The sequence below is a fragment of the Tauraco erythrolophus genome, chromosome 5, assembly GCF_009769465.1.
Source record: "Tauraco erythrolophus isolate bTauEry1 chromosome 5, bTauEry1.pri, whole genome shotgun sequence".
Lineage (NCBI taxonomy): Eukaryota > Metazoa > Chordata > Aves > Musophagiformes > Musophagidae > Tauraco > Tauraco erythrolophus.
Window position 1 is genome coordinate 58,917,214 of NC_141469.1, and position 24,274 is coordinate 58,941,487.

At 37.3% G+C, this 24,274-nt stretch overlaps 1 protein-coding gene across 7 annotated transcripts in view; it reads right to left on the minus strand.

The window, feature by feature from the left end:
* TENM3 (teneurin transmembrane protein 3) overlaps window positions 1–22,724 on the minus strand; it is a 321,876-nt gene extending 299,152 nt beyond the window's left edge. For 5 of the 7 annotated variants that reach the window (XM_086612223.1, XM_086612221.1, XM_086612220.1 and 2 more), the window contains exons 1-2: window positions 22,493–22,724; window positions 7,627–7,905 (exon numbers count right to left, since the gene is read on the minus strand). In XM_086612223.1, coding sequence (XP_086468349.1) covers window positions 7,627–7,905; window positions 22,493–22,724 — 511 coding nt within the window. The remainder of the gene's footprint in view (window positions 1–7,626; window positions 7,906–22,492) is intronic. The other 2 variants (XM_086612225.1, XM_086612224.1) reach the window with 1 other exon arrangement.
* Between the last annotated feature and the right edge of the window lie 1,550 nt (window positions 22,725–24,274).

Here is a 24,274-nt window from a genome sequence, read left to right on the forward strand (position 1 = left end):
ATGTTGTTTTCCTAGACTTTAGAAAGGCTTTCAAAAATGGGCTCCCACAGTATCCTGGCAGCCAAGCTGGAGAGAGATGGACTAGATGAGTGAGCTACAAAGTGCAGTTTACAGAAAACTTGTATGAAGAGGCTGAAAGAATAGTCTTGTAGTGCAAAGGCCAACTGTTGGCCAATGCTAATGGTATTCCTCAGGGGCTAATATTGGGGCTGATGTTGTTTTATGTCTGTACTACATTTAACATATTGAGAATGAATAGGATGGAATGTGCTCTCAGGAAGTTTGTGGATGACACCAAGCTGGAGAGAGTGATCAACACACTGCAGGACAGGATTGCCTTTCAGAGGCATCTCAACAGGCTGTAAGAATTGGCTGAAAAACCCTCATGAATTCCAAAGGCAGAATAACCTCATCTAACAGTTCTAGCCGGGAGCCCACTGGAAAGCAGCTTTGCAGTAAAGGACCTGGGGAGTCAACGTGGTCAAGTTCAGCAGAGTGCCCTTTCAACAACAAGGCCTAACCACATACTGGGTTGCATTCAGATGGATGAAGCCAGCATCCTGGGAAGTGATTAGTCCCTTTTATTTAGCATTTGAAGAGCATATCTAGAGTACAATATTCAGTTTGGGGCTTGCCAGTACTCATACAACATTGACAAACTGGAATGAATTCAGTGGAAACTGACCATGATGATTGGAATGCTAAGGCATACAACTTGAGGAGAAGCTGAGTGAGCCTGGAAAAGGCAAAACGTAGAAATTTAACTTTCATCTTCCACTACCCAAGGCAGTGGTCACAATTGCAGCAAGGGAAACCCTGATTAGATATAAAGGGGGGAAAAATATCAACCATGAAGTTGGTTAAGCACCGGAAGAGTTGCCCAGAGCTGATATGGCATCTCTCTTGTAAATTTTCAAAACTCAACTGAACAAGGCCTTGAGCAATCTCATCTAAATTGATGTTAGTCCAGCTCTAAGCAGATGGTTGAATGACACGACCTCAGAAGGTCCCTTCTAAGCCGAATTATTCCATGATTTTCTAAAGGACTGTGATTCAGCCAATTGTCTTTCTCACATTTGGGAAATTCAATTATTCTCACTTAAATGTAGGTCTTTACACTTTTACTTACTGAAATGCATTTTTTCATGCGGAATTATTTCTCTAGCTTTCATGCTGTCCTACAAAATGTACATGATTCTTTGCAGGTTACAACATTCTATTTGCATTATCCAAGTCATTAAGAAAATCTTGACACACTACGTGGAGCACTATTTGATTCAACTTGCCAGTTCATGAAATATTGATAACCATTCTTTATGGATTTTTCCAACAAGTTACACATTTGTTTTGCAACAATGAACCTAGACCCTGTGTCTCTACTTATGAGTATGTCAGGCGTGAGACAGTGTCAGAAGCCTTACTAATATCAAAATCCGTATTACTGTTAGCATCTGCTCCTTTTTCTTTATCAAGGTGTGGCTTAATGCTATCACAGAAGGAAATTTGCATCGCTTTACAAGACTCATTTAGTACAAACACATGCTTATTGTTACAAAGCATTAACTTTTTATATTTTTTCTCTAGTATGTTTCCTGTCTAACTGATTAGGCAGGTTCCTCCCCCTTTTCTTTGCCCCTTCTGAAGTTGTGCTGTTTGGTTTTGCCTTCATGAACCATATCCATCCTCAATGATTTCTCAGACGTGAGTCATAAAAAGCCCAGAGGCTGTAGACACTATATATGTAGGACAAATTTTATTTACCTAAGCAACCTCTAATCCTTTATTTAATAGTATGAATGTTAGCTCTGCAATCAGTTACACAGGTAGCAAATGCTGAAACAAAAACAACCAGAAGAAAACATACGAGCAGTGTACTACCAGCCTTCCTTCACTGTTAAGTAAACAACTTCTTTTCCCTTTTCTTAGCATTCATGTTTCTGTACAACTCTTCACTTTTTTTGCTGATAATGTCTCAATTTTATTTGCATGTCTAGATCTCCCCAGTTGCATCTTTATAAACTCCTCCTCACAAATTTAACCCTCCTTCCATTTTCTGCATGGTTCTTTCTTGAAATTCAGATCTCTGGAGATATCCTGAGCTATGACAGTTGGTCTTTAAACACCTCTTTCACCACTCCTTAGTGCTAGAAGGATTTATAAGCTTAACAGCCAAGAGTGAATTCTCAGAAATTTGCTTCTTAGAGATTTGTTTTTCCTTGCGGACCCCAATTCTAAATTTATTGCTGTCAACTGTTGTTAAGCCTACAGTTCCTATGCATCAGAAAATTTGGTTAAGTGTTTTCAAAGAGCTTCATCCTCTGGCCTGATGTTCTGTACCAGACTCCTATCATGAAAGCATCATTAAGATGGCACTTTGGAATCTCATGCCTTTCCTCAACAGCAAGTTCAGAGACACTTAAACCTCTGAAATCCAGGAGATCCCAAAAGGTTACTGGAAAAAGGTCAGTCCAGTGGTTCCCTCTTTGGCTATCACTAGCCAAAGGAATTATCAACATGATTGTTGACTGAATTAACAGTGAATGCTAGGAAGATTTATTGAAATATATCCATAGAACTACAATCATAATATAACAGAATCTGAAAATCAACGTAACTATAGAAAATTTGTGATAATATTGCAAAAAAACAGGGATGACTATTTTCATGTATGGATTTCTGTTCCATACATTTTGTGTCTGTAACCAAAGAAAAATTGATACGTCTGTTTAGATATTAAATATTATTTCAAAGCTGACTTCTGTCAACAATAAACCAGACTGATTTCCTGATCATGAAATTTCCCAGCAGCAAAGCAGCATTTAAGAAGTACTGGCATGCTTAATGAGGGGTAGATAATTACTAGATGGAAGACTGTGGGAAAGAGTGAAGAAGCTGTAAATGATGGTATGGCAGTAAGATGAATATTAATTCATCAGCTATATGGCTGGTTTTGATCAGTAGGCTCAGCATTTGGCTAGCAGGTACCAAGCAGCTCCTATTCAGTAGAGTTCATCTAAGTCAAGTTTTGCCTTAGCGTAAAGAAGGATGTTAAACAGGTGGAAACATGTAACACTATTTCCTGAATGATGTGCATTATTTAAGAATGCAGAGTTCAAGTATACGTTATAGATGTATTGGGTTAGAGAAAAGAGATTTAAAATGTCTTGACAAGTATCTTACCAATGTATTTCTTGGTTTTCAGAGATCTGAATGCCAGTAAATTCACCATTCTGGAAGGACAAGAGAGTATTAGGTTCACAAGAATGCTATCTTCAGAAACCAGCTAAGGTGGAGAGGAAGCAAGCAGGTGCCCATGCAGCCGATAAATTGGTACTTTCTCTTCACAGAAATCCTCAGCAATGAACATTCTACCAGCAATATCTGCTTTTCTGTGTCTGTGAAAAATGGGTCCAAGTTTCAAATCATTTATCTAACCAATTCAGAACAACTGCCTGAGGCCACAATCTCATACTCCTCTCTCCATTTCTTCTTTTTATTTGGCTACATCTGGATGTCCTCAGGTCTTCTAACAAACCCCCATCAAGGCAAAACTTCCACTAAATAAGAAAATAAACCCCTACATTCCAGTGCTATCAGAACTACTTTCTGGACACCCCGCTACTCTTCGTGGCTGTGGGCAGAGTGAACTACATGGCACGCATCCATCCAGAGTGCCCAACTCTTTCACAAGCACTGTCAATACTGCTATCAAAGGGATAGAAGGTGACCTGGACTTGCTTAAGACTTCAATGAGTGACTTTCCAAACACAATCATTGCCACAACTTGAGTTTCAGGATGGCACAAAAAGCGTATACAAAACCAGTCATACAACTTTAAAATAAATAAGTAACTCCACACGGAGCTGGACTTTACGAGTAACTTGCTCAATTAACTTTCATGTTTTGCTTATTAGCTTTCTCATGTTTCATGGAGTCAGGGATTGCAGTTTAATGGATTTAAAAATAATTTAAATAAGTGGATTCTAAGATATCTTAAAAACATACCGACTCTTTAAGCAAAAGGGCCATTTGAAGCATAACTATAACCTCTAGCTCACAGTCTGCTGGAATATTTACTAAGCTTAAAAGATAAGCTTTAGTAGTCTTAGAACAGCTTAACAATAAAATTACTGGCAAGCATGTAAAAGATGAGTTGCTTGTATTTCAAAGCCACAGCTCCTAGAACAATTACTAACATAAATTTCTTGATGCAGCATTTATTTAATAACTTGCAATGGGAATGGAGAAGAAAGCCTGAAGAAGCACACGCGTGCTCAGTGTGCTCCAACTGACGCATCATACTGCACGTGACACTGGTAGGTTGCCCAGACCAACGGATGCAGGTTCCTCCTTCAGGGAGGCTGACATGACAAATCTCTTCGAATATGATGCCAAGAATCATAGCTAGAACTTGAATGAGCTGAAAGAAAAATATTGCTCTTCAGAATGATTTACTGAGCAGTAACCTAAAACTTTGACATAAGAACACATCTATAAACCGTATGTTTGGAAAACAGTCCTAATGCTTTCTAAAAAACAAACACACACCACACCAAACTGCTGGCATTCATGGTATGTTATTAGCATATTTAAAATTTTGCAACTTAATCATGTGCAATATTGTTTGTTTAAAGAAATTTCTAGTCCTGCCAATATTATTCACAAATGTAGGTTGTTTTTGTAGGATCTTAGAAATATAATGTTGAAACCTCGACAAATAGAAGTTAATATCTTCAATAAACTATTTCCACTTTTTCACTATAGCTATGCAACAGAATCTCCAGTTTCGCCCTCCTGAGGGATATGCAGTCCACAACTATTTCAGAAGAGCAAATACATACAATGGTTACAAGGAAGGAAAGGAAATAATGTTTTCATGTCAAAGTCCTCTTCTTGCCTAACTGGTGAGAAAGAAAACCTCAACTACATTCAACAAACGGTTAATCCCGAGTTCATAAACCTGTAAGATAAGTCACAGTTCTCAACATCATGAATAGTCTTGTTAACTCCAATAAGGTCTGCTTATCGTAATGGACTATGTAAACACTGGATAGTTTTAGCGCATGAGCAGTGGGATCACTCAAGAACTGGAGCCTTAGGTGAGGTAAGTATGATCTGGTGTTGTGTTCTGCTCATCATAATCTGTTGCTCCTTATCTACCTTAGAGGTAAACATGCTGCATAGAAATGCATCTGTCTATAAAACAATTCCATCAAAATGCAGTCAAGAAGCTTTCACACGCAGCAAAGGAGAACGCAGTACAGAGTACTCCTGGTAAGTCTAACTTTGGTTTCAAAGCGCTATCAGATGTATCAGACTGTAACAGTATACTGGCACAGTTATTAACTTCGGGCCATAAATTAACAAAATTCACACCTGCAGTTTGGTCTTTTGATTAGAGCACCTGTGCCTGCCAGGATGATATGGCTTCCCTGGCTTTAAATTATATTCTCTATTCTACTGTGAGCATTTAACGTACTGAGTTCTAACTATATGTATAAAACCATTTCTCAGCCAAATCTTCCATGTTCAGTGGAAACAAAAATCCAGTGAAAAAATACCAAAGAAGATTAAGCTTTTCACCACTTCTGTAACATCTCCACTGAAATGGCGACCCATGACATGGTCTGAGTTATACATGTTTGATAACCCCAGGGGACTCCCAAGCCATCAAAATTTCATTAGACTCACAGCAGTCCTAGTGCCTTCTTAGGTTGGACTGCTGGCCTCTCTATCAATAAATAAAACAACTGCAATCCTTTTTAGTGACTAAACTCCGCTTTGAAGTTGTATCAAACATCAGACGTTTGTTGCATAATTTTAATCAGTGCAGAATAATGCCTTTTCTAACACATTCACAGTCTTCTCACACGTGAAAAAAAAACCTCTAACTTCAAGCTCATGGAGGAGATTTTGGCATATTGTAATCAGGCATCTTGCTTTTTCAAAAACTGTAAATATAAAGTTTACAAAAAAGTATACCAAATCCTACTGCACTTCTGAAGCAGTCACCTCCTTGGCAATGTAAAGATATGACTCTCTAAGGAAATCGTGTGTATGTGCATGTATATGTAAATATGTACTTTCAAGATCATTAACCTAGGGTTTTACAAAAGACTCAAGAGAATTTGTTTCAGCATAGACCTTTCAAAAGCAAAATCACAGAACTGCTCAACAATTTATTCTAGGTTGCTTTGCAGCTGAAATACCAAGAGTCATCCAACAGAAACTCCACTGCCAAAAGGAGGTAGGCAAGTACCTACCTAGGTCCTCCTCTTTCAAAACTTGCCTCTAATTCAAAACAATTTTCCAAGCACGAGACAAGACACCTGCAAACACTGAGTGCTGTCTCCCCAGGTACCAGGCAGCATTAAGTCCAACACAAAAAGGAGGATCCCATCTGAAACAGCCAGCTTTCTCACACAGGCATCTTCAGTTAGAATCAGCCACCAGTGGAAAGGCAATAAGTATGAGTAATATCAAAATATGGCTTTGGTTTTGTCTCCTCAAACTTAAGTTAAAATAACAAATAGGTAGGACTAAACATTATTGCTCGCAATTTAAAATAAAAATGCTTTTTTTTTTTTTAAAGATTACCATACATACACACCTACATTGCTGTTTGCCACAGTGTTACAGCTATTGTCAGAGGATAGAACTCAAACTGCTCTGACTTTTGTATAGCTGAGCAGATAGGTTTAATAAATTAATAAAATGAAACGTAGACGTGCAGGTAATAGCCATCATTCTAATTTTTATTTTTATTCTTTTTTCTTTATTCCTCTTGAATTTGTCATATAGAAAGTCATAAAGTTAATAGAACAACCATTTTAATTCTAGTAAAGCTGAAGATCTGCAAATAAAGAGAAGATAAAATGTTTTTTAAGATTTGTGCATTTCGCATTTAATACTACATTAGGTTCTGTTCATAACCTCAAGTGGAGGCAAAAAATTTTTGAAAAGCTTTAAAAATTAATCAGTCAATTGTATTAAGCTCTTTTCATTTAAACACTAAGCCTTAATATACAATGGTCATACCCCCACATCCTACAAAGCTGCTGTTTAGGTTTTCTTTGCAGATTTTAATTGCACAGTAATCCAGTCCCCCAGGCACATCAAAGGCCACATGTCCCTCTTCACCACAATTCCAATTGCTCTCATCAACTAGGAAGTTTAAAGCACGATCAAATTTGTTTTCCAATCACATAAGCCCTGTTAATAAGCTATTCTTTGCATTCCTTCATCCACTCTGAGATTCTGCAACTTCTCGAGGATGTCTTGAAGAAGAGTTTACAATGAAACCTTTGATTGCAAGCTGGCCTTGGGGATCAACTTTATCACCACTTAGCTGTTCCGCAAAGGGTAACAGGTGACATGGCCTGAGATAAAACAGAGCTAATCTTTTTTGTGATCAAACTCTTTCAAAATTACAGCTAAAACATCACACCCAAAGCTTGCATTAGTTAGGACTGATATTGAATATTGACTTTGCTAGGAAGAAGAGGGAAAAAAAAAAAAAGTTAAATAATTCAAGGCCATCCCTGTAATGATTTAAAATTATCGAATGTCAGCCAAAACAGCAAATAAAACATTGATTTATATATGGGCATATGCGTAAGAACTTACCATTTTCACTGTCGGACTTGTTTTCATGTTCGGTATCAGTCAGTGTGAGGGCTGAGTTGGAACGGCTCGACAGACAGGAACTGCGCCCTGATTTGACCCCCCTGCCCCAAAGTCTCATGGCATGCTCTGGAGACATCACTCCTTCATTTTCAGTATCAGCATCTGACCCTGCACTGATAGAGTAACCTCTGTGGGGGAGCCCCATTTCCGCACAAAACGCCAGTCCTCGACGAGTTGCTGGTTCACAAACTCCTAACTGCCTTAGGGTAAAATTCTGTCCTGATTAGGGGAAAAAAAGATAACAAAAGGTGAGAATTTTATTTATTTATTTAAAAGAACCTAAAAGTAAAAACTCTTCATGTGTATAATTGTCTCAGATATCACACAAGGTGTTTTGTCAAAACTCCACATTTATTACAATCAGGTGGATTCTTTTGTCTCCAGCTCTCTGTGGTGCCCCTTTTCACTCATACTACACTTCAGCACTGTTTTGTCAACTGCTTAAACCACATCAGAAGTGCTCCTGGGTAGGAAAGAAACGTAATAGAACCTGCAAACTAAGAAAAGCCAATTCAGCACACAAAAGGATTAAAAATAAACGACAAACTAATTTTTTCCTTTTTTTTTTTCCTCCCCCCTCGACCCCTTCCTCAGAGTGTGAAAGCAGTAACAAGGTATTTGACAAGATTATCTTCTTTCTCCTTTCTTTTTTGAGCTGGTTAGAGGCCAAAGCAACAGGCTATCTTCCCTGTACAGATGTCACCTAGTGTAGCAATGGAAAAACTAAATGGGAACCAAACTCACTTGGTCTTTATTGGATCTCTCTGTCCTACTTTGACACACAACTATAAACAAACAGGAACGTGGCCACCAAATACCTGCAAGGACTACAGTAAAGTTGTTATTTTTTGTGTCTCCGTATTTTGAGAAACATTTTAGGTTTTTACTCCTGAAGCAGAGCCTGTGCATTTTAAACAGACTTTTAGCCTCTGTTTTGGGGCAGAGCAAGAGACATAAGTGAATCCCAAATGATTGTATTAATAAATTAGGTGTAATAAACTTGTGACACTTCAGTAACTTAAAGTGTCTAAATTATGCAACACTCAAAAATGACTGCCTTTTTAATGGCTGTGTCTTCATCCTACTTTTATATCCACAGATTTAAGATGTTTTATGGTATACAGACACTTGGCAAGCTCATTTGCATGCCTATACCCATAATGCTTTCCACCCTAGCCCACAATTATTTCATAGCTCTGGGAATAAATTAGAACACACATTCAATTTTTGAATCAGACAGGCATCCTAATTTCCCCAAAATTAGTCATTTAATATAAAAATACATTAGATAATTAAAGCTTATAATACAACAAGAACAGAATTCTATCAATCAGAAAGTAATAGAATTGCACAAGTGTGAGTACAAAAGTGCAAACAATTCCTGAAATATCAAGAGTTAATGCCCTGTTCATTGACTTGTTTTAAGTGAGTCAGTTAATTATTTTATTGCAGCGGTCATATGAAGTTGTTGCTGTAAGTTTCTCCACAGTCAAAACTATAAATGAATTCTGACAATGACTTTCATAAATAATGAAAATCAGTTACTACAATTAGGTACAAATCAAACTGTATTTATTATGCAGCTGTGAATAAATATTTCAACAAAAATACAGCTGGAGAAGTAAATATAAAAGGACTATGCATATCCATGACTATGTCTGAACAGTGTGAAGGGTATAAGAACAAGGGATTACCGTGCACATTGGTAGTATCTTGTCATTTTTTAAAGCTGTTATGCCACACGAATTTTCAGGTTTTGTGAGAGTTGAAACTCATATGAGGAGCAAACAGGCCAAACAAACTGCCCAGTGGTAATAGGGTCAAAGCTGAAAGTAGTAAAGTGTCTAAAATGCTTATTATTTTGCATTTTCTTAAACATATGCTACGGGTTACAGTCTAGAACACTGGTTTCATGTGTTTGGTACATTATTACATGAATCTACGTTTTTAACAGCTGCCTAAAGTCAGAACCAAATATAGGAGAAGTCCACATGCAGGTGTGTATGTATACAGGTGTACCTACACACATTAAGTAGCTAAGGTGTATACACAGTTGCACATGCAGGATCTTATTGGTTCTAAGAACACGGTTTTGGGAAGCAAAATGGAAAGTGAAGAGGTATTTTTGACCAAAGATGAGGTTACTTGAGTCAGTAACAAAACCGCCATTGACTTCAACACTACAAGGTGTTATGCCTATGGTCCCCGTAACCTCACGGTGCTGAGACCTGGAGGCGAGGAAGGATGCAGCTGGACATAGATGCTGCCTCTTGAGACACAATTAGACAAACTGCAGCAGGCGAGCCTTGCAAGCTTGGCAGCCTGTACCACGTAGCCCCATGCTCCTTGCACTGGGAAAAGGACCTCTCTGCACTCAGAGAATCACTCAGGGAGACTTCTGTGCAGACACATCAATTTAAAGAGACTATTTCCCTCCCTCTCCGTTTTTTTTGCCTCTTAAGCAAACTATTATTTTTAAGAGAAACTACTTCAGGCATTGTATAACATTCTCCATGATCACTTTCTAGGAGACTCGGTCTCAGGCACAACATACCACCTACCATCTATTAATGGACTGTATTTTGTACTTTAAGTTTACAACAACCTACCTCTGTGTAAAATATTTTTTCCTTTTTTTCCCCCCTCTTATGAATGGTAAGAAAACCAAAATAGCATGTCACAGGGTCAAAATAGAAAATGAGGGCAGGTTTGTATATTGCTCTCTCATCACATTCAATATATTAGAGTTTTTCACAACACTGAGAAGTTTTACAGCATAGCCCAGAAACATTCTAACAGCTTTAGAAACATCAGGCTAAATCATCTTCTGAATTAAAGCTTTCCTAAGAGCTTTACTAAGAGGATTGTACTCTGTGTAAGTTGCCTACACAAATGAAAAAAACTCAACCAGAAAACCCAATCCAAAAGGTTAACATGGAAAAATACCTATTTGTATAGCATTTATATCCCAAAGGAAATCATACATACGTGATACAAAAATTTTACATCATCTTAAGATTCCTGAACAATGAAAACAGGAAGTCTTCCAGGATCCAGGGGAAGACGAATATGGCTGGGACACAGACGTAGTGGGCAGCAGAATAGTTGGGGGCTTTTACCTAATAATGAACAACACTATGAAATAAAAATAAGAATTGAAGAAGAGGTTGTAGGAGCTCAGTGGGAAAAAAAAGTATGAAGAGAGGATGTTCTCCTCCTTGTGTTCTGAAGAGTTTCTAATTAACCTTTCCAGAATGACTTCAATGTGAGGGATTTAATCATCAGTTTCTTACACTACACACACATTTGCAATTTCTCCCACTGACAATAAGTGCCTCAACAGTTCATAAAGACTTAAACAACTTGGCAATTGTAATGAACTAATTCCTGAGAAGAAAATGTAGATACAGAATAACCAGACAGGCACAATGCTTTGTGGTATTTTTTCCTTTTAAAAATTAAGAAGTGTAAAATTGAAAAACATTTCAAGGAGACTTGTTCTGGAGACACCTTTGGGGGTTTTGGGCTATTTGGGATGATGTATCATGAAGCACGGTTTTTAAAACTGACAATAATGCTGTTTACTATCACTCTACCATTAGATACTGCATTTGTCTTGGCTAGGAATATCAATTTATGGGTAGTGTAAGGAATGCTGACACTCTCCATTTGTGCAGACAAGAACAAAATTAATGTAATAACTCTAGAATAACCTTCAGGAGCTTATGCAGCAATCACTGTTAAAAACACAGGATTTGCCAACAGTAACTATACACATCTACCTGTTATGTTGCAACCACTTTCTGCATAAGCAATGATCCATGTACAATTGGTGTACCTCCTTAACTAGATTAGTTGAATACATACAAAAAAGTATCCCAATTTTAATATATATATGTTTATATATATAAAACAACTATTTTTTAAGAGAGAGTGAGTGCGTGTGTGTATATATCTCTCTGCCACAATCACACAGGTTACACTGTCTAGAAACGTATTTTTTTTCAGTTTAATCAAATATTGCATATAAGCAAGTTTCACGTACAGAGAAATTATGTGTTATTTTAGAAAGTCAGAAGTTAACAGCTGAAATGAAATGGAACAATGCACAATGGTGCAATGCTGCACTTGTGTTACATTTGTTTCCCTGGCCTAAATTGGGGAAGTTATTCAAAGATATCCACAGTAACTTCAGATTCAAGTTGGAAACATTATCTGTGCAAACGGGCTTTTGAAGAGGACTACTAAACAAAAGAAAAGGTCCCATAGTTCTTCAGTTGTCAGTCCTTGCTCTAAGGTGGATCTATACTAAATATATACATAGACATATTCTCTTAAAAACCATGAAAAGCAGAAAGATACAAACAGAAGGAATGAACAAAAAACATCCAACAGAGAATTTGTCGGCATCCTCAGGACTGTCCTTTGTAATTTATTAGTCGCTGATAAGTTGACAAGTCAGGTTTTAGCAACAACAGACTATTTTGGAAAAGAGGGCAAGAAAGAGAATAAAAAACTGAAAAGCCTCCGGAGCATCTGTGTAGCTATCATAAAAATACATCCACACCTCTACCTTTGCAGCCAGAGGAATTATAGTTTGAGTGTCTTTGCTGATTTTGGTTTTGTCATAACAGGACAGACAGTAGCGAAAAGGCAGAGGTCCCAAACCAATCCAAGTCCATACTCAAAATTCTGTTTAGTTTGGCTCTTGCTTATATTTCTGATGGGAGTTTCATGCCACATCTGCTATCTCTGCATCCTTCATTACTTGTCAGTCCCTTTCCTAATCTATTCTTACTTTGTATCTTGCCTTCTTCTGTCTACCTATAACACCTCTGTGCCATTCAAAAAAATCAAGCGCATTTTCCCTATAATCACTCTGAGATAATGCATGACAAAAATACTTGCACTAAACTCTGAAAAATTGTGAAACAACTAAAGCTATACATACAGATGCAAAGCTATGATCATGGTCCTTAGTAGAACCAATCTTCTCCCTTACATTTCCTCAATTCTCTTATTTGATTATTTATTTAAAAAAAAAAAAAAAAAAGAAGTCTAATTTATTTCGAAAGGAACTGAGGAAAAACATTTTTCTCAGGTTTTTATGCAAACATGTCCTCATAATACAATGCTTATCATATAAGCTTATTGTATAAGCAGTACTGTTGTCAAAGTGTTATTGCAAGGACCATGTTGTTTTCTACTATGTCGATATGGGAAAAGTACTTATTTCCTTTTGTATCCATCTTTAGACATTAAATAGTGGGCATGTTTTTCCTATTTGAAGCTCTTTACCTGGAGCTCATTCTCAATACCTCTGAACACTTTCTGTAGAGCAGAAGCCAGTACACATTTGCACCACATCTTTGAAATGCTTCATCATTTCTGTACAACCAAAAGCTGAACACTACTGACCTGATTCAATAGTACCTTGCCTTTCAAACTCCTACGCATGACAATTATGGAGGACCAGCTCTGTTAACTGCAAACTGGCTGCCCTGTTCACTTTACTAGTTCTTCAAAAATACAGAGTTCAATTATGTGCTAGTCAAAGACAGAAAAAAGAGCTTCTTTGTATATAACAAGAGGGTGCAAAACTGTCCCTTCTGTTCTCAGGTCACTAGGCAGTCACTACAAGACCACTGAGAACGTGGGGTAGATGTCATCTTCCCAGATGATCAAAGCAGAGCTGGACTGATTTAGCAAGAATTCCACGCAATCCTATGGGATCTTAAAACATCATCTACTTTCTTTCAAGTGTCAATCCTAGTTGGTTTAATGAAAAATATGTAACTTCTTTGTAAATAAAGTATTATTTTTTCCCATTTATCAGGGAAAACAGTGTAACACACTTACAAAGGTGGTCCTTGGTAAAGAAAGTTCTTGGGAGGAAGGACAGAATTGGAAGTAAATGTAGAATTTGTATTTGTAGGATAACAAATTGGCTGGAAATGAAGGGACAAAGATTCAAAAAAGAAAATAGCAAAACAGAGGCCTTGAATGCTCCATAAAACACTGGTAAGAAGTGTACAAATGCTGCCTCCAGAAGTCAGAATATTAGGTGGGTAGAATACAATTACACAAAAGAGAATGAGTAACAGATGTGATACCATCCATTCTGTCACACAAACTTCACAATATATTTGCTAAAAAGGAGTTTTCAAAGGCGTACTTGCAGAGTTCTGTTTGCTAGGATGCAAGAAATCGCAGTGAAGACTGACAAGTAATGAGCTTTGCCTATGTTAACATTTTTTTCTTTCTGATTTGGCAGCGTTTTTTGTTGTTACTTCAGCCCGATTTTCTCTTTTGTTTTTGTGAAAATTATCTGTGAAATTTAAACCATCCTAATCCACTGTATCACATTTTCCTCCTGTTTTTAATTCCTATGTTTTTCTCTTCACTCATCACAGCCTTCCTCCTTGTCACCTCTTAGTCGCTCTTTCTTGACCTTTCCGCTCTATTCCCTTTTCCATCTTAACCTCCTTTTCTTGTCATTATCTGATTTAGAGTGGAGCTGTAAAATTCGGAAGAAACACAGTTGCTTCTCCAATATATCCAGTAAGCTACATAATTTAATGCTGTTTATTATTATATTAAATCTTAGCAACTGTGCATACAATTCTCAAGTGCTCGTCATTCTGAGCAAACATTAACCACACAGTTCTCCCATTCCTTACGGGCTTTCAAAAGCGTATGGGGGGAGCTAAGTCATGGTCTCAGTGACTTCTGAAAGAGTTAGTGTCAGATACTGTGAGTTCTCTGAGCTACACTTACTGTGCAACTCTTGATAGAAGAGCTTTATGTAAGACTCAAAACTGGAGTCAATTCTACAAAAAAAAACCCCACAAAACCAACCCACACATCGTTTTGTGGGAAATAAAGTATTTCAAACATGATATTTAAGCCAGTCGTGTATTTTTACTAGCATGAAACTACAGAATCACAAGGAGACATTGATTGAAATTCTAGCCTGAGAAAGTTTTTATTTTAAGAAATAGAGCAGAGTCAATGCGAATGAAACACAATATCTTCCTGCCATTGTATTTCCAAATTATGGTTCAAACATGCAGACTCTTCTATGCAGTATGGGACACTCAATTTTATTCCCTGTTACACTTGAGTGTGGCAGGGGATCCTCAGTACTAATCCACAGACTAGAACATAAGAAGCATTTCTTAATCCAGTATAAGGATAAAGGACTGTTCATCAAGCCCTTCTGAAGTTACCACAGAGTAAGATTAAAGTCAGCTGAAGATGATTTCACAATTGCAAAATTCAAAGCTTCAAGCCACAGCATCAGCAATCATGTTCCAGTAAATTAATTAATAATTTAAAGATTACGGTTCCAAATTTGGGGATTTTAGATAAAAATCTGGTGTTATGACTATGGTTACATAATATACAAACTAATTTAAGAGAAACTAACACAGCTGTCCAGATCATGGGTTACAATGGGGGGAGGGGCGGGGGGGGAATCACAGAAAACCACAATTCTGTCGGTTTAAAAGAGAAATACCAACTCCATGAGCAGCAAGGAACACAAAGTTTTGATCATAAGCAAAATGACAGTATAGACATCTTAGGCCTCTATCTTAATCTTTAGATCCTGGGACCAAATCATCAACATCTCAGCATCCATTTATTACACAATACAAATAAAGCATAAATCTGATAGATGTGAAGAAAATATGACCCAAGGGTAAGCAATGTAGAGATGATGGATATCCAGTCTGCAGAAAGTCTACAACCACAGACCTGACAGGTATGAACTGCCACATTAAGGTCAGTCCGACGCTTAAGACATGACATACGGCTTGAAACTGGGAAAGAACATGAGGAGGAAGGAGGCGGTATGAAGAGAAGCACGCAAAATAGAGCTCAGGCTCACTGCTATTCCTCCACACGGGGAGGAAAGAAAACTCAACGGTTATTTCTGTCTTTCTGCGAGGGCAAGGTGTCTGCCACCACAAGTGAGCGGACAGACCCACGGAGGGATATGTCTCATGGCATGGTAGAAAACCTCATTAGTTCAACTGGCTCTGAATTGGTATAAAGAAAAGAAAAAAACAACACACCTATTCAGAGTAGCCCATACGTTTCTATTTGTAGGATTTCATAAACAAGTATCTCACATGCATAGAATCAGCTCTGCAATGCGTGGACAGAATGAGGTGCTCAGATCATCGCTGCAGATTAAGTGCAAGAAACAATGGAGAATATAGACCTGAGGATTTCCACAGAAACGAAAACCTCTTTTACTCCCTCTCTCAGACACTTCTCCTCACACCCCCAAAAAGGGTTTCCATTCTGTAAACCCCCATAATAAATGTAGTGTAGCATTGTCTTAAATCAATTTTCTAGCAAAATGTCCATTATACTGAAGACAAGAAAGGATTTATGACTCATATTTATGGCACTGCAAAGCAAAAAATTAGAAACACAAAACTTCAGGCAAACGTGTTCCCGTGGCTCTGCCATTTCCTCTTTTGGCTTTAATAAGCTCAGTAACACTGAGTACTGGCTTTCGAGACAGTAAGTTGTGGCATTTCACAAACTAATTTCCAAAAGTATCACGGAACTTTCTGAGGAATTGTTCTTATTTAAAATTTCTGCTTCTCTTTCTGCATTTATTTGCTAGTGATGGAACGGGCAATCACTCACAGCTTGGCCTACAGCCCTGACTCTCACCCCTAAGCACTGAATCAATGGACAGGACAGACAGGACTCTCCAGCCTCTTTCATTCCTCCCTCTCATCTTGTCTCTAACCACAAGCTTCTCTAGCTTTATTCCCTCCATACATGTTAACATGCTGAAGTCATCTTTCATAGACATGCATGTGATCTATTTATCTCCCCAGTCCTCACTTTACTTTTTATTATGGACAGGAGCCGCACATACATCTCCGTATATGAGCTACAGAAAGACTTAAGAGCAATTACAGACCCTCTACAGTATCTTCCTTTCCATGAGGCTGAAAGTCCTTGTGAAGGCCCCTTGCTAACCTTATAAATCCTTAATCATTACAATCAAGAACTTAATTCTCTTACTGTGCAACTGGACTAGTCAGAGACAAGGTTTTTACTCTGTGGACCCAAGGCTGTGTGGAAATGCCTGATCAAGCAGTCTACTGCCAATATCCAAGGTTGATTTTTCCCTGGAGAATCACAATTGCCCTTTGTCTCCAGATCCTTAGCTCATCTACACACCATGACCCACAAGGGGCCAATTTCAACTAGATGAATACCTTAGAGCAAGTGTGCATATCACTGAGCATGAGCTAAATATACTTCTAATCAAATAAAAGTGAAATGTTTTTCTTAGTACTACTCTGTAGCTAATAGAATAACTTTAAAAGTCAACAGATCCTTATCACCTGGAACCTGAAAACCAATTAACTTCTTATTGTTGCTTTAAGAAGTAACTAGTATAGCAATGAAAGATGATAATATTACTTAGCACTTACAGCGCTTTTCATCTTCAAAGCATTTTGCAAACATAAACTAATTAATCTTCCCAACACGCCTGTGAGGTGGGTACGTGTTATTATTCCTGCATTACAGAGGAAAAAAAAAAAACACACCTCTGGCAGAAGGTTACATGCTTAGCTCAAGGCCACAAAATTATCCAGAACATACTGGCACTGCATGCTGCTTTCAGAAGTTACTGACTTAAATCAAGCAGATACTGCAGGTGGCCCTGTTTTAGCATAATAAAAAAGTATCTGTCACTATGACAATCAGGACACATCTTGCTCTGCAGCAAGGAACATAAAACACTAATTCTAATATCTGCCTCAGATTTTGAGCGGCAGAGCTTGCAATGTCACTGAATGGTGATTAATTTGCTCATCAGGAGATCACAAAGTCACTTATATATCGTTTCATACCTTCTTGTAAATAATCTGCAAAGCAGGCTGATTCAGTTCTATTGAGAATCACTTGCCTACTCGATAGTCAAAATCAGCTCATCAATAAGGCATAGGGAGTGGAAGGTCAAAAATGGTCTTACATGTCTATCCTTCCACTGCTTCAGATGGGGAAGTTTAAAGTACTCAAGCTTTAGGTTTAGAAACATGACCATTTAAATCCTTTAATCCTACAGTTGACATTTACGGGGACTAGAAAGATTATTCATTTTGCTATCCAAATAACTCATTTTGAGCAGCTAGTATTTAAAAGCAATAGACTTTGGAGTCATATTACATTAGGATAGAAGTTGCAATTAATGTTTCAGATTTCTGAAGTCTTAGAAATGTATCCCTGACAGTGTTTAATATCTTAAATAATAAAATAAAATTGTCGAAGCATATATATCACTGTTTCAGGTCTCTCTTTCGCTGAATGGTGAGACTTTTCTAGCACCTAAATCTAAAAGTCCTGGGAGTGGCAGCTGAACAATCGCTATGACAGAGCCGCACAGTGTAACGTACTGTACACGGCTTTGCTTTACAGCAACCTGGTATTAGTGATCCAGCATATTGTAAAAGAAAGAAATTATTTTTCTTTGCTTGTCTGGTAAATTCAGCCCCTCTTTTCGCAGCTCCAAGGAGTTATTAGGGCATTTAGTCTAATTTAGGTACTTAAGTATTCCAGAGGAGTAAAGGTACAAAACCATGTGTACAAGTACTTTCTCCTGCAAAACAGAAAGTGGTAGCATGAAAATAAATTAATGTTGAGGCTTGGTTGACAATGAATTGTTCTAATTGGTAAACACGGTGAACTCATTCTCACTGCAAGCTAGAAAGACCAAATAGCTTTACCTGCAGGCTAAACCATAGTTGACTCGAGCTTTCAAAAAGCAAAAATTTAACAAAACCTGCACTACCTCATCAAGTCTTCTCTTAGCAAAAGGTGTCCTGCAGTTCACCTTTTCAAATCACACAGGTCACACACAGTGCTGTGATTATTTTGTATGAAAATATGAACACACACAAATCTGCAGTACATCCTGACACCTGTGCTAATGGGTCAGACTCCCACTCTTATGTAAAAACTCACTGGTGTGATACGTGGATCACCCTATAGGATCACTGTACTATCCTGCAACAACAGAATTTTTTGAAATACAATAACTCCTTAAAGAGGTACTGTATATTCCTCTCTTCTCTTTAACATGTATCTGACGGTAAATAATATAGTTTTTGCATGCCTCTATTTTTCTTACAAACTTAATGTGCTTGTATAAAAGTTTTTCAGTTCTTGTGAGTCCAGGTTTGATTCATGATCTCTTTTAAATTATATCATATTGTTATACTATTACTTAAAATTCTTTTTTTCCAAACGCAACTTTAAAAACACCACTTTCTGTATTTCTACAATTCTTCCCTCCCACTCCATAGTCAGGTCACAATTTCAGGTATTTTTGCATAGCAGTCTCCTATGTACATTATATCACTTCACAGAGCAGTTTGATTTTGTAAACAGGAATTTCTTTCTGTACAACAGAGAAATTCAACTTTATACAGTCAGCTTTAATTCTGAATTCAGCAAGAAATTTGGGCATATTCCCAAATACAAGCATTTAAGTTGCTGAATTCACTTAGAGATGTTACACATTTAAATCAGGCTGCTCATTATAGTTGGGATACTTTGAAGCATAATAAAATAAATCTCTTCTTCCTCCCTAACACGTAAACAGCAAACAATCATATCATCGCACCTTGGAAAGTAAATAGTCTTTCATGGTGTTTCATCCATTGTCAAGGATAACATTAGGTATCTTATTAAACATGCAATATAAAATTGAGTATCTAGCTTAAAAATACTTTTAAAGAAAAAAAGCTCATGGTCTTCATTTATATGGCTAGGTGCTGAGTTTAATTACCCAGGGGCTTACCAATTTTTTTAAATCTTATGAGGGGATTAACAACAAAGTGAAAATAAATAACTAAATTAGAAGTTCTCAAAATAGTAGGCTAAATAATCCTCGTCTAGAGAGTTTAAAAAGAAAACCAGTCTTGCAACAGATGAAGGAACTTGAGAAGAAGGGAAGGAGATCACAGTAGGTCTTATCTCTCATTGATGTTAACTAAAAGCATGTTGCCTAGATGAAGTTACAATTTCCTGAAGCGAAGCAGACCTGCTCTTCCAGTCTTGTCAACTGGGTTTCAAAATTAACAAGATAATCCCAGTTATATAGCAATTTCATGTTCAAATATTTTAATATGTTTTAAATGCTGTTTTTAGAATTACAAGGACAAACATATGCATTTTTAGGCTCTTATTTCTATTTATGCAATTAATCTCAAGCAACAGAGACTCAACAGACAAGGAAAAAGATTCTGTGACTGGAACTGACAATTGGAGAACATCCTCTCCACAAGCAAAGATCTTCTGGGAGAAAGCTACCACTGAACAGGGCACACCCACATCCTATAGCAGCATATCTTTCTGAATTCCTACCATAGGCTTTTGGGAAGCAGGAAGCGCAGAGACGTGTACTGAGACAACTCAGGAACAAGAGGTGGGAAAGTCCTGATCCATTAGCAGAAAGCTGTGAAGGGCTTTACCCCAAAGCATCAGCCATAAAAACATGGTGACATTTTAAAATTGTGCCACATTTGAGAGACTCAAGAAACTTACATAACTGCTCCAGTAGCTTTCCAGTAGACACTGGACATTTGATGTTGTTATTTTACACAGTCTGGGCAAAAAACAAATGGAAACCCTGGTCATGATTAATTTTAAAAATTAATTTCCAATTAAAGGCATTTATTCAAACTTGCCTTTTTTGCTTATAGATTTCCTGTTGATTTAGCAAGCTAGAATTTAATCAAGCTGTCTAAGCCATGTATGAGCACTATTTCTAGACAGAGGGGGGGGGGTGGAAATAAATACGGGGAAGCGTGTTTTATATATTATTTAAAAACCTTTGGAATGACCTTGAACACCTTTTCCACAAAATGCTTCCAATGCCAGAAGCAGTAAATTCTCTCAGTCAAAGATGAATCAAAGGAACACACTATCTAAGACTGCAAAACAAGCCCTTTATAACCTGACCCTATCAAACCTGCAGGTAGTCCCCAAAGGTGCTAAACCAGCACGCATTAGAGGAAGCCAATAAGCCATACAAAAATAACTGAAAGGACAATGAAGAAAATCAAACAGGCACAGATGACAGTGGTGAGACCACTGAAAGGTGAAGAGGACACTACACATCCCAGATTGCCATTTTAGGCCTATAGACATGCAATAGATTGCATATTGAGCAATAAGTATTAGCTAATATTATGTGCTTTTCTGAAGAAAATGAAAAGGAAAAAATCTCCAGGCCCCAGTACAGCATCATATGTGATGTGCCAGGCCATGTAGCTTCTTCCATTTCGTTATTGCTATTTAAGAATAGTACTCTATTCAGGCAATGGTTTATGAATTCATTAAATAAGTAGTGCCTATTTCAATATAATTCTGTCACTAGTACTAAGAAAGTGTCTAGTACAGGTCTTGGAAAACTTCCTCTTGATTTTACCTCATTACAATAATGAGATCAACTAGAAAGTTGTGATGACCTGAAGTTTCAACACATCACAGAAACCAAAAAATACACAACAGAAAGCAGACAGACTACAGTAGCAGCAAGCCTCAGTTATATGAGCCTAAGAGAAATATTTTTATTTCCCTTGCAAACATTTGTAGGCAAAAAGTCAACACCATCTGCCCAGCCCTAATTCTAATGTAAAGTTATTCTACTTGGAACAAAGAAAAGCCATCAGCGGAGAAAATATTTTTAAACATTTCTAAAATTAAAACTAAGGACTTCCTCACAAGGCAAAAGCTTTCTTCTTCTACCTCTAAATCTATTCTTGTTTCCTCATAAAACAGAAGAGAGCTTTATACAGAAGACAGAGGTGTAGATGTACACAGTACTTGGCCTAGCTTTATCCTTTTAGATAGCTGGGCTTCAGCACTCCTCATGGTTCATTACTTTTTTTGTTTTGACCCTCCTTATATTACTGGAACCAAGTGCAATCTCCCAGAATTACTGAAGTCCAAAGGGACCTCTTGAGATCACCTAGTCCAAACCTTCTGCTCAAGTATGATCAGCTACAGCAAGTTGCCCACAACCATATCCAATCAGGTTTTGAGCATCTCTGCGGATATTTAGATCTCTCATGTCTCTCCAGTCCTGGACTCAGAAATTCAAGAATGAGCTCCAGCAACCCGTTAGTATCTGGTTAGATATCAGATATCTACTAAACAAATAATGCCCCAACAAACCCAAACGCATGAATCATGAACTAATTTACCTCACTCACTGTTCAATGCTCTGTCACCGCTCTTTCAAGCTAAATAAAAGATAAAGGCACTGAGCTAACGTATTATTTGTACATTCATTCACACATACTACGTTTCCCCAATCCTGCTCATGGGGCTTGGCCTTCTTGGAACAGTTGTATTTGTTTATTTTTATTAATTTTGAAGCTATTTACATTTTAGGTATATTGAAGAGGCAAACTTTTGGGCAATCTGTTAACGAGTTGAATTTATGCTGGGGGTCGAGTTTTTAAACTGTAAGGCCTGAATGCTTCACCCTCAAGTCTGCAATCCTGTCACTGACCTATCACCCAACACGGGCAATTTACTTAACTTTCCTCTGCATCGTATATTATTTATTTCAAAGATGGTATACAATGCAGTCTCATTTTTGTAAAACATTTAGAGAGATACAAGTCAAGCATACTATGTGTGTAGAGAATTACTAAAAGTAATGAAACTAGTATAATAACATACTCTTCCTGCAGCAAGAATGCCTTGTTATCACTACTAAAGAATTATATGCTCTGAATTAAAACATCTTGCCTACCTTGTCTGGAATACTCATCTGCTTCTCTGTGGACCAAGTCTTTTACCCGGTTTCCATACAGCAACCTAGAGGAATCATGATCAAAAGCTTTCAAGGTTTCACTGGAGCTGTAAGACTTCTGCGTAGGCACTCTGCACTCCTCATTTTCTGCGGAAGAATTTGTATAGCGCCGCTCTTTGTCCCGTCTGCTCTTTGTCAGGGAGCAATAAGGCCTACGTTCCTTCACATCCATACTTCATTCCTTCTCTGTGCACATCAGTCCAGCTTATTTGGAAGTCTTCTCTACATTCAGCTTACATTCACCTATAACAAAATTAGAAAGACAACCACTGATGTGTTACAATGTTCTCTAATTGCTGTGATTGCTTCCTGACTGTCTGGAAGAGATAGAAATATCTAATCAACAACGGGTGAGACGCTTCTGTAACGTTTGCAAGACTCCCCAGTTTCATGCATGAGCTAACTTGATCAAAAAAATAAGCAATTAAATTCTTCTGAATAACAACACAATGCTTCTCATTTTTATATAACAGATTAGAAGATCAAAAGCAGACTGAAAATTGGGTGGAAAAAAAGCAGCTTTTCAGCTTTAAGAATGGGTTACTTGCCTAGTCTATTTGTAGGTAAGTTGTTTTCTCTTTTTCTGACAAGGATGCATACTTTAATAGCAAGTCTGACTTCCTTCAACTTGTCAGAAACTTCTGGTTTTAATGTCTGGTGTTTACATACAGACTTCTATAACTTTTTATTGTCATTTCTATTCTAAGAAAACTCTTCTCATCAAGAACGTACACACATAATTTCACAGCAAGGTACAAAAACATAGATGATATGCAGAAAGACTTCTCCAAGGCAGTATATTCTATATAACTTGTGCTAGAAAACAAGTAACTATTTGATTTGTAAATGGCAGTCAGAAATATTTTTCCTTCCCTCAAGTTTTTAAGGAATATTACAATAAGAATCTTACATCTATTACTATTTGGTTTTCTTTACCGTTTCATTCCACTTAGTTTTCAAACAAGGTTTCTCAAGTTCCATCTCTTGGGTCCTGCACACTGCACCAAAATATCTATATTTCTGACAGAGTAAGAAATAGTTTGGAAATTTTGCTTTTGTTTTTTAAAGAAGAGTGCTAAAGCAAAAGAAAGAATATAATTTTATCTTTAAAAAGCTGATGAAACATCTAAATGAGACATTCAATACATTTTAATACTTTGCAACTGCACCTGTTAACTGAGGCCTTGGTGTTTCTTGTTTAACACCTTATATATAAGGGTTCTCTCCTTTGTATCAAGGAGAACTTTCTCCTGGGTGCTTGCCTCAATTTAAAGTACTTAAATACCACAACTGATTATTTTATGAAGTACTATCAGCCAAGTCCTTTGTGATGAAGAAATAAAATGACAGTTTACAGCACATACGACAAAGCAACTGCCAACTCCATTTGCACTCTGTTCAGAAAAAAGGGGTTGCTTTAGAACTCTTCACCTATTTCATATGAAATACTTAATATCAAGCAAACTAATTAGTTGTCACTCCTGAAAAGATTTTTAGAGAGTATTTAATTTACTACAGAAATGTAATTCAAGTTTGTGAATGGCAGCCAGTCTTTCAGCATTGTTTTGAAATTCTCAAAAAAGCTCTTGCATTTCTTGACCTGTGTGAATCTCAATTTAGACTAAAAGACAAAGCTACAAAGCTTTCTATTTAAGAAAACTCCCTTCTTTACTTATATTTTCAAATGTTAAGTGGTTAAAAAGAAACCAAAATATTTGTACA